Raw genomic sequence first — 16,416 nt, 5'->3', positions numbered from 1 at the left:
CAAAACACTCTAAGCCTGTGAAAGAAAGAAAGAAAGAAAGAAAGAAAGAAAGAAAGAAAGAAAGAAAGAAAGAAAGAAAGAAAGAAAGAAAGAAAGAAAGAGAGAGAGAGAGAGAGAAAGAAAGAGAGAAAGAAAGAGAGAAAGAAAGAAAGAGAGAAAGAGAGAAAGAAAGAAAGAAAGAAAGAAAGAAAGAAAGAAAGAAAGAAAGAAAGAAAGAAAGAAAGAAAGAGAGATAAAAAGAAAGAAAGAAAAAAAAGGACAATTTAATTATTTAAATCTGGTTGCTTTATTTTGCACTTTTAAAATTCACAAAAAGGCTTCACAATATCTGCTTTCCCCCTGTTGATCATCAAGGCTTTATGGTAAGACAATGAAAATTTCATCACATCAATTGGGGCATACTCAAAAACAATGGATAATTCACAAATATTTTTTAATCAAGACCATTTTGCAACATACATACTCATACATATTTGAATTCATCTATCCTAAAATTAGACTTTAAAAATTTTAAGCTTTAAAAATAAAACGGACAGATTTAACACTGCCAAGCCTACCAGAATAATGTTGATGGCAAGCTATAAACAGTTCTAAATGTTGAATATAATTTGGGGAAAAGGGAAAGAAGAAATTATCTGCTGAACCTATATTTAAATGCGTCTGTGAATAAAACTTTTCAATTTAATGAATTTCAACAAAGTGAACAACTCCTTTGCCTCAAGGCAGTTGAGTCTCAAGTTTTATTTTTAATCTTGTGACATCCTGACTTGAGGAAATGAATCCTGGAATTAGAATATTTAAGAAGAAAAACCTGGGTGCAGGGAGGAAATAAGATCAGTACTTTCTTAGTCTTTCTAGCGGATAACAAGTAAAACCACTGTTTATAATAGGGAAGCATACCAAAGATGATATATAGAGTTTAGTTTTGGCATATGTACAATATCTAAATTTAAGGTGGTCTCATATAGGAAACTTAAGAAAATAACTGTTGCCTTCAATTAGTTTTTAAATTTGTGGAATGGCATAATATATATTTTGAGGCACCCTTTATAGGATCCACTAAAATTATTTATACTGCTCTTTCCACTTTTAATATACTTTTTATCTGCTCTTTAATCAACAGAGGCCACTAAAAATAATGCCAGAATTCAAGTGAGAAGAGAGTGGAAACGGAAAGAGGATGGGAGGATAATGAAACTGGGTGGTAATAACAAACATGATCTTTAAAGGGTTCCTAACCCAGGCACAAAGGTACATATGTTGGCTAAATGCCACTGGGCAGCTGGAAGGGATCAGGAAATGAGTGGAATATCCTATACGTCCCAGTTAGATTCTTAACTAAGCCATGACTTGGATGGCTCGCTCATGAAGGAGCGTTTACATGGGCTCCTTGGTGAAGGGTGGTTGTCCTAGGCTTACTCTGCTGTTTCTTTCAAGAACACTTTGAGAGGGCTCTGAATCCCTAAAAAGAGCAGCAGAACAAAGAGTGTGTGTGTTAAGACTACAAACAGAGGTTAACAAAGGGATCATCTGTAAATGCTTTAATGATGGATTTGTTATCAATCACATTCTTTCTTGAGTTGGGGAATATGGGCCTATGGAAAAATGAAACTCCATTACAGCCTCATATTCTAAATTTTTCTCTTCTGGTTAGAAAGTTTTAAAGAAATCTCAACTTTAAAACAGTCCTCATTGAACAGCTCAAACTGCCCCTTCTCTTAGTCTTCTATATGATTAGACTCACACATCAGTGAGACTAGGGGAGTCAGGAGTTTCAGGATTATTTTAATAGAAGACATTGAGTTCATTTACTTGGAAAACAGGATTTTATTATGAGGTGTCTTTTAGAGACTTAAGTGCTCTATTTTATTACAATGAGAATTATTCTCAAAGCAAATATTCTATAAGATATTTCGTTTATTTGGATAATATACTTAAACACCTTAGAAGCTACAAAGCCTAAGATAAGCAAGCAACAAGTCAATAAAACCACAACTCAGAATTCTAACATTTTCATATGGTATCATTGATTATGAAATGTAAAAAGACTATAAGTGTTTAAGCGGAATGATCTCTAACCTATAAATTACACTAGTATAACCAAACATATGATCACATACCGTGGAAGACTACAGGATATGAGTAAGTAAAGAAAACTGCTCTCCAGGACTCCTTTTTCAAGAAAGCTTGAAAAATTAATTGACCCAACATTTTAGGATGGAAAAAAAAAAAGTTAAGTAGGGGTTAGGAGGCTCTATATGTAGATAAAAAAAAAAAATTCTAATTAAAATATCTTAGACTATTTTAGATGTTTATTTGATACTGGAAATATGGTCAACTATCATAAAGTATTTCTCTTCATCACAAAAATTCCATATATTAAGGATTTATACAATCCAGGAAAAAATCTAGAAACATTTTTTTTTTGCCTGAGCAAGTAATCTTTTAAAAAGGCTCTCCAAAATCTTGACTAGAGGTGTCATATTCTGCAATAAAATGCTTGAGTTCTTCAACACATCGCTCACCTATTTCATGTAAATTCTGTCTCAATGCAAACTGTATAGACTTTTCTAATGAAGGATCTTTTTCAATCAGCATTTTCACAACCATCCCAAAAGTTTCACAGTCTTGTCGGTAAACCTAGAAAGATGAAATACATCGTGGTTAGCTAAGAATAGTGAGCCAAACTTTGAGCTGATTCAGTTGGCAGAATTAATGATGTTAAAATCTAAAAGGGAGGAGTTCCCATTGTGGCACAGCGGAAAAGAATCCAACTAGGAACCATGAGGTTGCAGGTTTGATCCCTGGACTTACTCAGTGGGTTAAGGATCCAGCGTTGCTGTGAGCTGTGGTGTAAGTCACAGACACGGCTCAGATCTGATGTTGCTGTGGCTGTGGTGTAGGCCAGCAGCTGTACTCTGATTTTACCCCTAGCCTGGGAACCTCCATATGCCATGGGTGTGGCCCTAAAAAGCACACACACAAAAAAATAAAAATAAATAAAATAAAACATTTTAAAAGGAAACACTACAATACAATGAACCTCTCTCGACTCTGAGTACACACTACTGCCAAAGGCCACTGAACTCTGTCTTTGAGATTTGCTGAAAGCTGAATGAGCAGAAAATACCGTATCACTGTCTAAAGAAGTTAGTCATGGCATTTGTCAAGCATAAGGCAGTTTACTAACAGGACCTCAGACTAGAGTTGAGAAGAAATGAGAACAAATGCCAACCAGGTAAGGCCTGCTGATGGCTTTATGCATTTACTTCTTTGGAAGAAATAAGTTTGTGAGCCCCTAACTTGAGATTATTTTTTTGAATCATGACCTAGATGACAAATTCAAAATTCTGTTTAGTATACAACAAACAACTATAAGAAGGCTGAAAGTATTTATTTGAAAAAAGCTTTTGAATTATAAATATTGACCCATAATTAAAACCACCCAAGGCAGGGTTAAGATCAAAACAGTATGTTATATCCACATATATTCATGCATGCATGTGTGTATACATATATGTATATATAGAGATACACACACATATATACATGTGTATCTATATATTTTTTACCTCAATGTAAGTATTTTACTTCTATATACATATAATTTTTATTAGTGACAATCAGGTATTTCCTGTCCAAAAATTGCTACATTTTCCCCACACTGTCATTTTCCTTTGTTTGTACTCACAAAATGCATTTTAGACTTCTATGCTATTTTTCATACTCTGTAATTCTTGTATTTAAAGAAAACTAGTTAGGCCCCCATGAAAATTAAGTAAAATACAAATAATGTGATTTTAAAAAACTGTTATATTAACTTAAATTTTTCTAAATTTACAAAAACAATCAACATAACATGTTTATTCTCTGAAAAAGGATTTTGTTTACGTTTAAAAACTTTAGAAAGAAGTGATTCGAGACTCTGCTTCACTTATGATAGTTTTTATTCCTCAAATGATCACCGCTAGTTGTGGTAGATGCTGCTGTATTTTTTAAATGTCTGTGATTTTTTTTTTAATCCCTTAAAACAGCTATTTAAAGAAGAATATTTATTTTTGACTCTCAGTATTAGATTGTTATACTAAATTCACTTCCTTGCTCTTGAAAACCATTCACAAGCCCCAAAGAAATTAAAACAAGTTCTTCAAATGACCCAGAAATTAAAGTGTATAAAACTCTCAGCTGCTTTCTGCCATCTCAGCACTAATACACACACGTTTTCTAAAGTTATGAAATTTACCCTTAATACCCCTGAAGTTTCATTCAACTATTTAAGCCAAACATTTATTCTAATTTGTCTTTTAGGTTTACATGACCCCAACCTGATATTACTAACTACTCTAATAAACCAACTTAGGAAACAGTATCTCATCCACGTGATATTACATAGGATGTCAAGGCAACAGAGCACAGGAACTTGTCTAACAAACTCAGTGTACCTGAGTCAAGCCCACGCAGTCCCCGTGGGGGAAAGTCACAACCATGATGTTTCACAGTCTTAGTGGAGGTAAATTCCTCACCAAACCAGTCAACCCACATAATAACAGCATTCTAACACCAACCACAGGCCTCAGCAGACCACACGGTGGGTGGCCTAAATTTTAGAGGCTTCTTGAGAGCAGATGTACTAGACGAGGATAAGGTTACACTGTGAATTAACCTGCACGTTCTTTAATGTAAATCTGCTGTCTTACCTAAACTGTTTCTCTTCCCTTAGCATATTTACAGAAGAGAAATGTGCTACAGATTTGCATATCAAAAGTAAAACCATATTAAAATGTGTTCATACATTTATTTAAACTGTAAACTACCTGTCACTCTGGAGACAATATAAGCATTTAAAGGTTGTATTTTATTTTTTCATTGTAAGAAATTTTTGAATTATTCATTAAAATAACAAATTTTTATACATTACCCAACAAAAACAACCAGAACTGCCCAAAGCAACGTAATTATCTACTACGGGGCGAATTTTCTAAAAAGACTGCTCATAGTGCACTGGTTGGGCATTAGACAGGAAATCATTAATTTTTTGTTAAAGGAAGAACCTCACCCTCCAACATTTTATAAATAAAACTCACAACGGTCAGAAACATTATTTCCGAAACGTGTTTCACAGTAAACTCAATCCCAAACAGGAAGGGTGTAGTTATCTGTGGAAGAGTTTGTTTGCTTATGGTCCCAAGCTGGAAATGCATTAATATTCTTCAGACCTGATATCTACAGGCCACACAGGAAGATTTTTTTCTTGTTGCTTTTTCCCTTGACTGAACCTCAGCAAAAAGTTTGGGTGGAGGTCACATACACTGCATAGAAACATAGTTAAATTTACTAACATAATGAAAATCCTATCCAAATGTGGTTTCCACACAGTCCTTTATTATAGTAGACTTTGTTAACAGTTACACTCTCACCAAGTACTTCTAGGAATAAAGGGATATGATAAACTAGCAAGCTGTCTGTGTGTGTTTGTTTGTTTTTTAACTATTAATTATGCTGCCTAGTGACTGAAAGAAGAATATTTGGCAAAACAACCTCCTCACTGGCAAGTCCTTTCTATCTAAAATGCTTCTAATGACATAAAACTCCTCTAAAATATGTATCATTTCTGTCCTTACCTCTGTTCCCACAAAAAGAAAAACCAAAAATTAAGGCAAAATGAGTTATTAGGATTTTCATTTTCAGACAAACCATCTTTAACATGGACATTACAGTTCTGTAAGAGCAGTCTGGTGGAATGATAGCGATTACCCGGATGTGCTACCTAATACAGTAGCCACTAGCCACAGCAGGCTACGTAAATTGAGGTACATAGGCATATACTTCTCTCAATATTTCATTTATAATTAATACTTGGAAGCAAATGAATAACTACAAAAGTGAGACATGCACACAGGCTTAAAGGACTGAGCAATCAAATAAAAACAATTATTTTCTCTATTGTTGATGTCTCAACATACCATATAATTTCTTTTATCTGAACTCATTTGGTTCAAATGCTATGAGTCCTATCTCAGGAAAGGCACATCCTAGTGAGAAAGGTAAACACAGACAATTAAAACACAGCATAAAGGAGATATTTAGATGTGGAAGGTGATAGGGAAGCCAGAAAGAGCAGAGATGTGGCTCTAAGAGCAGGCTTGTTGCGTTCAAATCCTGACTGTGGTGGGTTGAATAATGTCCTTCACCCCCACACCCAAGAGGTCCGTGTCCTAAATCCTAGCAACTGTGAGTATGTTACCTTACATGGTACAAGAGACTTTGCAGATATGTTTATCTTAAGGATTTTGAGAAGGGGAGGTTATCCTGGATTATTAGGTGAATAAAAGGTTAATACAAAAGTCAATTGCTTACCTATATATTAGAAACTAACAACTGCAATTTGAAATTAAAAACACGGCAGAGCACCAAAAAAAATTTAGTATAAATCTACCAAAACATGTTAAGAGTTTTGGTAGACTGTATCCATATCACACACAGAAACAGAGGCTGATTGATGACCTTTAAAGATGGAGTAAGGAGCTACCAGCCAAGGAATACAGGCAGCCTCTAGAAATGGGCAAAGGCTCCTTAGAGCCCCCAGAGTAAGTACAGCCCTTGCAGACAGCTTGAATTGGATCTGGTGAAAACCTTTTAGGCTTTACACATTCTTCAGGCTCACATGGAGCATGCACCAAGATAGAACACATTCTAGGCCACAAAACATACCTAAGCAAATGTATGACAACAGAAATCATACAAAGAATATCTCAGACCACAATGGAATTAAATTAGAAACCAAAAAGAAAGATAGCTAGAAAAACCCCAGAATATTTGGAGATTAAACAACATACTTCTAAATAACACAAAGATCAAGGAAGTCTCAACAGAAATTTTAAAATATTTTGAACTAAATGAAAATACAACTTATCAAAATTTGTGAGATGCAGCAAAAGTAGTGCTTAGAGAGAAATTTATAGCATTAAATGAGTATGTTAGAAAATAAGATATAAAATAAATAAATACCTAGAATCCTAGAAAAAGAGCTAATTAAATGCAAAGAAAGCAGAAGAAAAGATTAAAAGTTAGAGTAGAAATTAATGAAATTGAGAAAAGAAATGCCATTTGGGAGAAATTCAATTGGCTTGGCATAGCTCAAAGTAGATCATGAAGAACTTTGTTTCAACTCATAAATTAAAAATTAGCAAATGGGTAAAAAGCTACAAGCAGGAAGTTGGTCCTTTTTAAGTATCAAGGAGAGAATGGCTAGGAATCAATGCTATAGGGTCCTGAGAGCTGGAATAATAAATGTGATGTAATGTGTTTAAAATGAGATTAGAGGCTTAATTTAGAGTAATTAAGAAGCAACATGGATATGATAATGTAAAGAATAATGGGTGGAAGGTTTTTAATTTACTGCAAGGCGGAGGGTATTAGTAATGGGAAATAAGTTTAGTAACTAATATGTAATCGAGGCACCTGTGAAAAAGGAGTACTGAGTCCAGACTTCAGGAGAAAGAAACAGAGGAAGAGGGAGGGAGAGAGATCTTAACATCTTTAGCACTAATGCCAGCTGAGGCCATTGGGAGAGTTCCTTGAAGGAGGGGATAAGTTCTTTCTAGCTCCAGTTATCTGGTAAAGTAGATTCCAAGTAAATGTTGAATGAATAGCTGAAGTCAGCTCTGACACAATGTGTAACGTAAGAACAAAAGACAGTCAAAAGCAGATATCTAAAAACATCAATATCAGCCTAGAAGAGACAATAAGGAAGTCTAAGAACCAGGAGAGAGTGAAGCAAAGTTTGAAAATAAGGACACAGTCAATCAAATGCCTGAGAAATAAAAGAAGCTGACAAATACAACACACTGATCAGATTTGGAAATAAGGGAGTAACTGGTTAACTATAACAGTAGTTTATAGGGATGGTAATTATAGACTGGTGCTACTCAATACAGTAGCCAGTAGCCACATGTGACTATTTAAATTCAAATTTTTATTAATTAAATCAAAATTTCAGTTCCTCAGTTGCACTTTAGTGGCTTCCATACTGGACAGTGCAAATATAAAACATTTCTATCATCTCAGAAAATTCTACTAAGCAGTGTTATCACTGAAGATTGAGGAGTGAAAAAGAGGTAAAGTCACAAGTGTGATGACCTGGTAAATTAATTAATACATATTTGTAACTATTTTACCATTAAAGTGGAAATGAAAGCTTGCCACTTTAAAGGAGTATTGTGAAATACAATTAATACCCGTGAAATATTCTATAACCTTTTGATAAATACATATAAAAATGTAGGTTAAAAAAAGTAACTCCAATTGAGGCTTAATATACAAGGGAACATTCATAATGTCAAACGTGTTGATGAGGTCAGGAAAACCGTGACAGCATACTGATGTTAAATACTGGAGACAAATTTAAACCCTTTAATTTGGGTCTGTAAAAATGCAGAAAGTGCCAAAACTACTGTAATTACATTGCTCCTTGCACTATATTAAAAGAAAAAAAAAATAGCTTTGAAATGTCCTCCTCAAAGCTGCAGCCCCACAGGCTCTTAAAAACACGGCTCCTAAAAAGAACACTGAAGGTTGCTAAGAAATGCATTATGCGCACATGGATTAGATCTCAACCACCTACATTAAATACATGGGTATAATTATCACGGCCACATAAAAAAGTCCAAAATTAATGATAAAATGGTAAATGCTAAAAAAAAATCTTAGCAATCAATGTTTGTAAAATTCTCATCTATAAATACAGATCAATTTATAAATTCACAGGATTCAGTCAAAGATTAATACTTAAATGACTTCCATTTCACCCTTTTCAGATTATTGGTTCTTTCAATTAAATATACTCAATAGACAAAAATAAATAAAATAATTCCAAAGAGTCTACAAAATCTTTCACTGATGCCAAAACCAGGTCCCACTGAGGTTAAATATAGGAACTAGACAAATCTCAAATTAATACTTAGTAAAAAAAAGTTGCAAAGGAAATTAAAGATACCATTTATATATGTTTAAAAGTTATTTAATTCAGGGATACATACATATATACTAAAACTACAATGACAACTCTGAGAAGGGAGGGAGCCAGCAGGGAGCTGAGAGGGGCTTTATCTATATCTGTAATATTTTACTTCTTTACAAATGGTGGGGGGCAACAAATATTAAACTCTAACGTCATACACGCTAAAGTATTATAAGTGAGGTGTACTGATATTTGCAATATACTTTGACATGAATCAAGAAATAAGATGAGGAGTTCCCGTCATGGCTCAGCGGAAACAAACACAGGTTAGATCCCTGGCCTCGCTCAGTGGGTCAAGGATCTGGCATTGCCGTGAGGTGTGGTGTAGGTAGTAGATGCGGCTCGGATCTGGGGTTGCTGTGGCTGTAGTGTAGGCCAGCGGCTACAGTTCTGATTTGACCCCTAGCCTGGGAACTTCTATAAGCCGTGGGTGTGGCCCTAAAAAGACACACAAAAAAAGATGAATTAATGAATACAAAAATGGATAGATATGTCAAAGCAAATAACAACAAAATGTTAGAGAATCTAGGTGATCAGTATATGGGTGTGCACTGTATAATTCCTAATGTTCAAACATTTTTATAATAAAATACTAAAGGGAAAGAGAGATCTAAAGCAAAATAAGGCCCAGTGACCAGTACATGGGTCTGGTCATCTCAGCTTACAAATGAAGATGGATCCCTGTTTTGCTTGGACCCTGGGTAATGAACTTTGCATCTTCTCAATGTGGGCTGAGAGTTATAGATATTAACGACTATAAATGCAGATATAAATTTGAATGACAGATAACATGGCTGTCAGACAACTAGAACTCACTTACTATGTGCCAGGCACTGGAATTTATTAGTAATATACTACACCCTGCCCAAGGAAATGAGATTCTAGTAAGAAGAATGATACATTTAAGATAACCAAAATGCAAGGCAAAATACAGGCATACTTCAGAGATACTGTAGGTTCAGTTTCAGACCACCATAATAAAGCATATATCACATAATTTTTTTTTGGCATATTAAAGTTATGTCAGACAACCTACAGACTAGGAGAAAATGATGAGACTGACAAGGGATTAATTTCCAAAATATACAAACAGCTCATACAACTTAATATCAAAAAAAAAAAACCCCAATCAAAAAAACAGACAGAAGACCCAAATAGAGAAATGCAAATCAAAACTACAAGTATGTATCACACTGGTCAGAATGGCCATCATCAAAGGTCTATAAATAATAATTAATAAATGCTAGAGAGGGTGTGGAGAAATGAGAACCTTCCTACACTTTCGCTGGGAAGGTAAACTGGTGTAGCCACTCCAGAAAACACTATGGAGGTTCTTTTAAAAACTAAAATTAGAGCTACCATATGATTCAGCAATCCCGCTTGTGGGGATGTATCTGGAAAAGATGAAATCTCTAATTTGAAAAGATACATGCACCCCAGTGTTCACAGAAGCACTATTTATAATAGGCAAGACATGGAAACAACCTAAGTGTCCATCCAACAGATAAATGGATAAAGATGCACACACATATGCTGGAATATTACTCAGCCATGAAGAATGGAACAATGCCATTTGCAGCAACATGGATGGACCTAGAAATTATCACATTAACTGGGGTCAGACAAAGATAACTATCATATAACATCACTTATAAATGTGGAATCTAAAACATGATACAAATGAACTTATTTACAAAACCAAATGGACTCACAGAGAGAAAAACTTATGATTACGAAAGGGAATAGTTGGGGGGGTTAGAATCAGGAGTTTGGGATTAACATATACACACTACTATAATATAACAGTAAACAACAAGGACCTACTTAGAGCACAGGGATCCCCAGTATCTTTTAATAACTTATAATAGAAAATAATCTGAGAAAGAATATATATATACCGCTCTTCCAACCCCAAGGACTTTGGGATCTTCAGGCCCCAATGCAGACATGGCCAAGTCCAAGAACCATGCCACACACAAGCAACCCCAAAAATGGCACAGAAACAGCATCAAAAAACCCTATCAGGAGTTCCCGTCGTGGCGCAGTGGTTAACGAATCCGACTAGGAACCATGAGGTTGCGGGTTCGGTCCCTGCCCTTGCTCAGTGGGTTAACGATCCGGCGTTGCCGTGAGCTGTAGTGTAGGTTGCAGACGCGGCTCGGATCCCGCGTTGCTGTGGCTCTGGCGTAGGCCAGTGGCTACAGCTCCGATTCAACCCCTAGCCTGGGAACCTCCATATGCCGCGGGAGCGGCCCAAGAAATAGCAACAACAACAACAACAAAAAAAGACATTAAAAAAAAACAAACCCTATCACAATGCTATGTCTCTCTTAGATAGACCCCAAGTTCCTGAGGAACAAGTGTTTTGCCAAGAAGCACAACAAGAGGGGCCTTAAGAAGATGTAGGCCAACAATGCCAAGGTCATGAGTACACATGCTAAGGCTATCAAGGCTCTTATAAAGCCCTAGGAAGTCAAGCCCAAGACCCGAAAGGGTGGCAGCCGGAAGCTCAACTTGCCCACATTGCTCACCCAAGCTCAGGAAATGTGCCAGTGCCTGCATTACCAAGGGTCTCGGACTGTGACAGCCAAAGTCCCAGGCTGAGGCTCAGACCAAGGCTAACTCCAGCTCTGGCTCAGGCTCCCAAAGGTGCCCAGGCCTCCACAAAGGTTCCATAGTAAAGGGCTTTATCTGTGAATGTGAGGACAGAAGGAGTGGTGTGACCCCTGGGCTGCTGCCTGCATGGGACGGATGTCCTCCTGTGTTTTTTGTACAAATAAACTTGAGGCAGGAAAAGAAATATATATATATTTATATGTGTACATATATACACACACACATATTATTTTGAGGTACACACAAATTATTTCTGAAAAAAATGCTAACCCTCATCTGAGCTTTCATTAAGATGTAATCTTTTTGCCACAGTGAAATCAAAGATCACCATAACAAGTGTAATAATAACAAAAATGTTTGAAATATATAACAATTAATAAAATGTGACACAGAGACAAAATGCAAGCAAGTGCTGTTGGAAAAATGGCATTGGCAGACTTGCTAGATGCAGATTGCCACAAACCTTCAATTTGTAAAAAATGCAGTATCTGTGAGGCCCAATAAAGTGAAGCACAATAAAACAAAGTATGCCTATACAGTAAAAACCATAAGATAAATGCAAAATATTATGATAATTCCAAAGAAAAGACTACAATGGGCAGAGTAGGGTAGGATTAAAAGCACTTAAGAATGTTGGCTATTCCAGGCATCCTGGAAGATTGCAAACAAAAAAAAAGCACACTATGCTTAAAGAAGAATGAAACCTGGAATCCAGGGGAAATTTGGAAAAGATAGCTAATGGATAGACTGGAATCAAAATGGAGCTAGATATGAATTAGGTTAGAGTTTAAATAACTTACAGTTGGCCTTAGGCCTTAACTCCTCCTTGAACTAAAAATAACATACTGTAGACATGTGTTTTCTTACTCAACAGACAACAAATAAACTACTGAAGACTGCTGTTTAGAGGAAAATGAATGTATTCATTACTCAATATCTGCCTTTTAAATATGATTCAGTAGGCCAGGAAAAGTAATTTGGTGCCCAATGTCAGTTACTGGTTTGAGAAAATAAATTCCAAGATTCAAAACATATAAAAAGGCCAAATCAAAACAAAAAGTTATAATGAAAATAAAAGGCAATTAAATACATTATAAAATAGGCTTAAAAACTCTAAGTTTCTGAGAAAATAGTTAAGGATTTTGCAAAATGACAAAATTTTTTAATATTTTCATTCCGAGAACTATAAAAATTATTTAATAATGGCAGAAAGGGGTATGCTCAATTAGAGACACTTTCTCAAGTTAATGTATAAAAAATACCAAAATTTAATATTTTCATTCTGAAAACTATAAAAATTACTTAATAATGGCAGAAAAGGGAGTTCCCATCGTGGCACAGTGGTTAACGAATCCGACTAGGAACGAGGAGGTTGCGGGTTTGATCCCTGGCCTTGCTCAGTGGGTTAACAATCTGGCGTTGCCAGTGAGCTGTGGTGTAGGTCGCAGATGTGGCTCGGATCCTGTGTTGCTGTGGTTCTGGTGTAGGCTGGCAGCTACAGCTCCGATTAGACCCCTAGCCTGGGAACCTCCCTATGCCACGGGAGCGGCCCAAAGAAATAGCAAAAAGACAAAAAAAAAAAAAGGCAAAAAGGGGTATGCTCAATATAGACACCTTCTCAAGTTAATGTTCATTCATCACAATGAAACAGATCACAGATTAAAATGGCAAGTTAGCTCTTTAAAAGATAGTTTGTCACTTAGAACTTCTTTTGAATAAAAAATACAAGTTACAGGGTTAAATTTCTCGTGTATATATTGAACTGATTTTTTACATATAGCTATTCATTATAAAATAAATTATCATATTGGTTGAAAATTAATAAAGCTAATGAGTATACAACCAAAAGCAAAACCTAACATACAGTTTAAGTTAGTTACCCAAAGAAAATGTCTTAAGATTAGTTCCGAATAAATCTTTTTTAGAAATTAACAGATTTTAAATTGTTCATGAGGTTGGTCTAGTCCTCAAAAGACTTAACATTATCAATCAAAAAAGCACACACTCCTGCCTCACAAAAGGTCACATCTTAGATTTGAATGAGGCTAGAAGTAAATATTAGCAACATCCTGTTCCAAGAGTGAAAAATCTTACACTGGTTTGAGAGGTCTAAGAGGAGCAACCGCCATCTACCCAGCAACCCTCTGACAAGAGAAACTGTCAGGAGTGACCAGCAGAGAGCAGCTTAGCTACTTCGTGACCCATCCACCCCACCTCTTCCTACTGGCTCATCTCTCACAAAGGACCTTGGTGAGAATCCACTTGGCGAGCATCCACAAGTAAGGTTGCTTTCACTGTGAAGATACAGAAGAATGGCTCAGAACCTTTTAAAAAGTACTAACAGCTACTGAGACCAATCAGCAAGTCGTCAGGAAGGGCTCACTACACAGGAAGACTTTTAAGTGAATACGGGGAAGAATTTTAGGCAAAAGTTTTTAATGACTAGAAATGGCTGTGGGTTACAAATCTAAAGGATTTTTTTGTTTAAAGATAATGACATTTAGAAATTATTGCATATTACAAACATTAAGTCACTAACAACATTTTCACATAGGCTTTTTACATAATTTTATACACACAACTATCCTCATTTTATAAAATTATTGAAGCAGAGAGATTAAAGGAGTTTAGTTGCAAGAAGAATGACTAACATTCACAGCCTAGGTTTCTAATTTACCCCTTAAAATACTGCTGCTATAAGCCACAAGAATTATTTAAACCAAAACAGAAATAATAAAGCCAGTCTAAGACTAAATCCTTGGCAAGAATAAATTAATTTGCTTGGTTTTGAAGAATGGTGCAAAGAAAGTGGCTTGGAGGGGCCTGGAAGGCAGATCATCTGATCATGATTCCTAATTATCTTGAGACAATGAGACCTTATTTCTGTATGTGTGCTTCACGTCTAATACTTTATGTCATTGCTCTCATGAAATCTGAAACTTGTGCTATTTCTCCACACAGTTTCAGGGATGCCACTAAGATAAATTTATGAAAGATAAACAAGTCAGATCAGCCATCTCCCCCATGCTGGGAAAGAGCACTACTGTTCTGTCAACTACTTATACCATGGTTGGTTGAAAGAGCATTTTATGGCTGAAGTGGGTCATTCTCAACCAATTCTACAGGGAAAGCAAGTTCTTTAGCTTTTTTGCCAGGTGATTCATGAACCAGGTACATTCACTTGATCATTCTATTTCCTTTAACATTAAAATTCTGTATTGTAAAGTTGATTTTACAGGAAATTACTTTACCTACTGTGAAATTTCTCCATGTCTCAAACTGAAAAACCAAGTCATGGTTTTAGCACACATGTGCTGCTGTAATACTTTTCCTCAGTTTTCTGTGACATTAGATAGTTTAAATATTTTGTATGCATTGCTGTTTAGAAAAACTTTCACTTTCTTACAGTATTGTGAATTTTAAGCTCAAGATAAAGAAATCCACGCTAATGAAACAGTTTTGGGAGACTTAAAATGCGTATCATTGTCTCTTTTTAGTGACGGCGATGGGAGTAAGGGTTTTGTTCAATGAACCAAAAGGTGCCAGTGAAGGGGTAAGAAATACTACAGGCGGTCAGGACTGATTATACCTCCAGAACATAGGCAGCTTTGGCAATTTCTGCTTAGCTATCCCTTCCCCATCCTCACCTCCCATCCTGAGAGAAGCCTCCAGCAGCTAAATTTATATTATATTCCAATTGAAATATATATACAGAATTTAAAGGATTCTGGTGATAAAGACAAACCCCAGGGCTTACTAAATTATGAGTCGGGTTTATGACCTAACATTGCCAAGGAATAAAGGAAAAGTGGACAGCAGGTGGGCAGGGAGGCAAGGGGAGAAAGAAGGGAAATTAAGGAAGACTTTCAGAAACTGCCTTATGGACTTCCAGTTTCAGGCTCGGAACCTGGTTTCTGTTCTGTGTTTCATGAGAGATCTGCATGAGCTTTCAATATTTTCCCCTTACTTGCTAAAGGTTGTCTGAGTAGGTTTTACAACTTGTAATCAAAAGGAACTTCCTCCAGATACCTGGCAGATAGCCTGCTACATGTAGTAGATGTTACCTGGCCTTCTGGGAACAGCACAGACCCATGCACTGCAGCGTATCTGCTCAGCAGCAGCACTTTCATACTGGCAGGAGCACCAAGGTGATGGCAGAGATAGATTTTCTCTTCAGTCCGATTGATTGCAAAGTCATCAAAGGTGCTACATCAGGCTTTACCCAAAAAAATTAAAGACGCTACAGTTTTCCTTGGTGAAAGCTAAGCAACTGCCAATCTTCGCAGTTTCCAGTGAAAACACAGCTTTTGTTACTGAAAAAAATAAAGCTATGTATCTGCTTTCAACTCATCATATGCAAATTTAAGAAACAGAATGTATCAGTCTACTTAATTATACTTATATCAGAGAGAAGCTTTTCAATTAGATAACATAAAATATCACTCTGCATATATCTGAGATGTATGTTTTTTTCTTTCCAGAAGAAAGGAATTATTCATAACTAACACAAATAGCACGGCTTCATTTTAAAAATAAGAACTGTAGTATCAAGTATATTACAAGTAGGTTAAAATTAATGAATATTTAACACAATTCATTATTTTACTCTTCCCTCTGAAGGTATATTATGCACAGTGAGAAAAATCCATAAATCCCATTACATATCAATGGAAATACATATTTTCAAGACTTCTCTACAGATATATTCTAGTCCATGTGGTATATGATTTAAAATTAGTCTTGATGTGTTTACTTGACATTATAAATAAAACTACTAATGA

The 16,416-nt window shown here is 35.8% G+C and overlaps 1 protein-coding gene across 10 annotated transcripts in view; it reads right to left on the bottom strand.

Annotated features, from left to right (window-relative positions):
- Positions 1-267: 267 nt before the first annotated feature.
- The window catches only part of PPHLN1 (periphilin 1), a 151,064-nt gene continuing 134,915 nt past the window's right edge, over positions 268-16,416 (bottom strand). For all 10 annotated transcript variants that reach the window (XM_047787998.1, XM_047787989.1, XM_047787992.1 and 7 more), the window contains one exon: positions 268-2,640. In XM_047787998.1, coding sequence (XP_047643954.1) covers positions 2,446-2,640 — 195 coding nt within the window. In that variant the 3' untranslated portion in view covers positions 268-2,445. The remainder of the gene's footprint in view (positions 2,641-16,416) is intronic.

Source organism: Phacochoerus africanus, chromosome 7 (assembly GCF_016906955.1).
Source record: "Phacochoerus africanus isolate WHEZ1 chromosome 7, ROS_Pafr_v1, whole genome shotgun sequence".
NCBI classification, from domain to species: Eukaryota; Metazoa; Chordata; class Mammalia; order Artiodactyla; family Suidae; genus Phacochoerus; species Phacochoerus africanus.
This window is presented reverse-complemented; position numbering and strand designations above follow the sequence as displayed.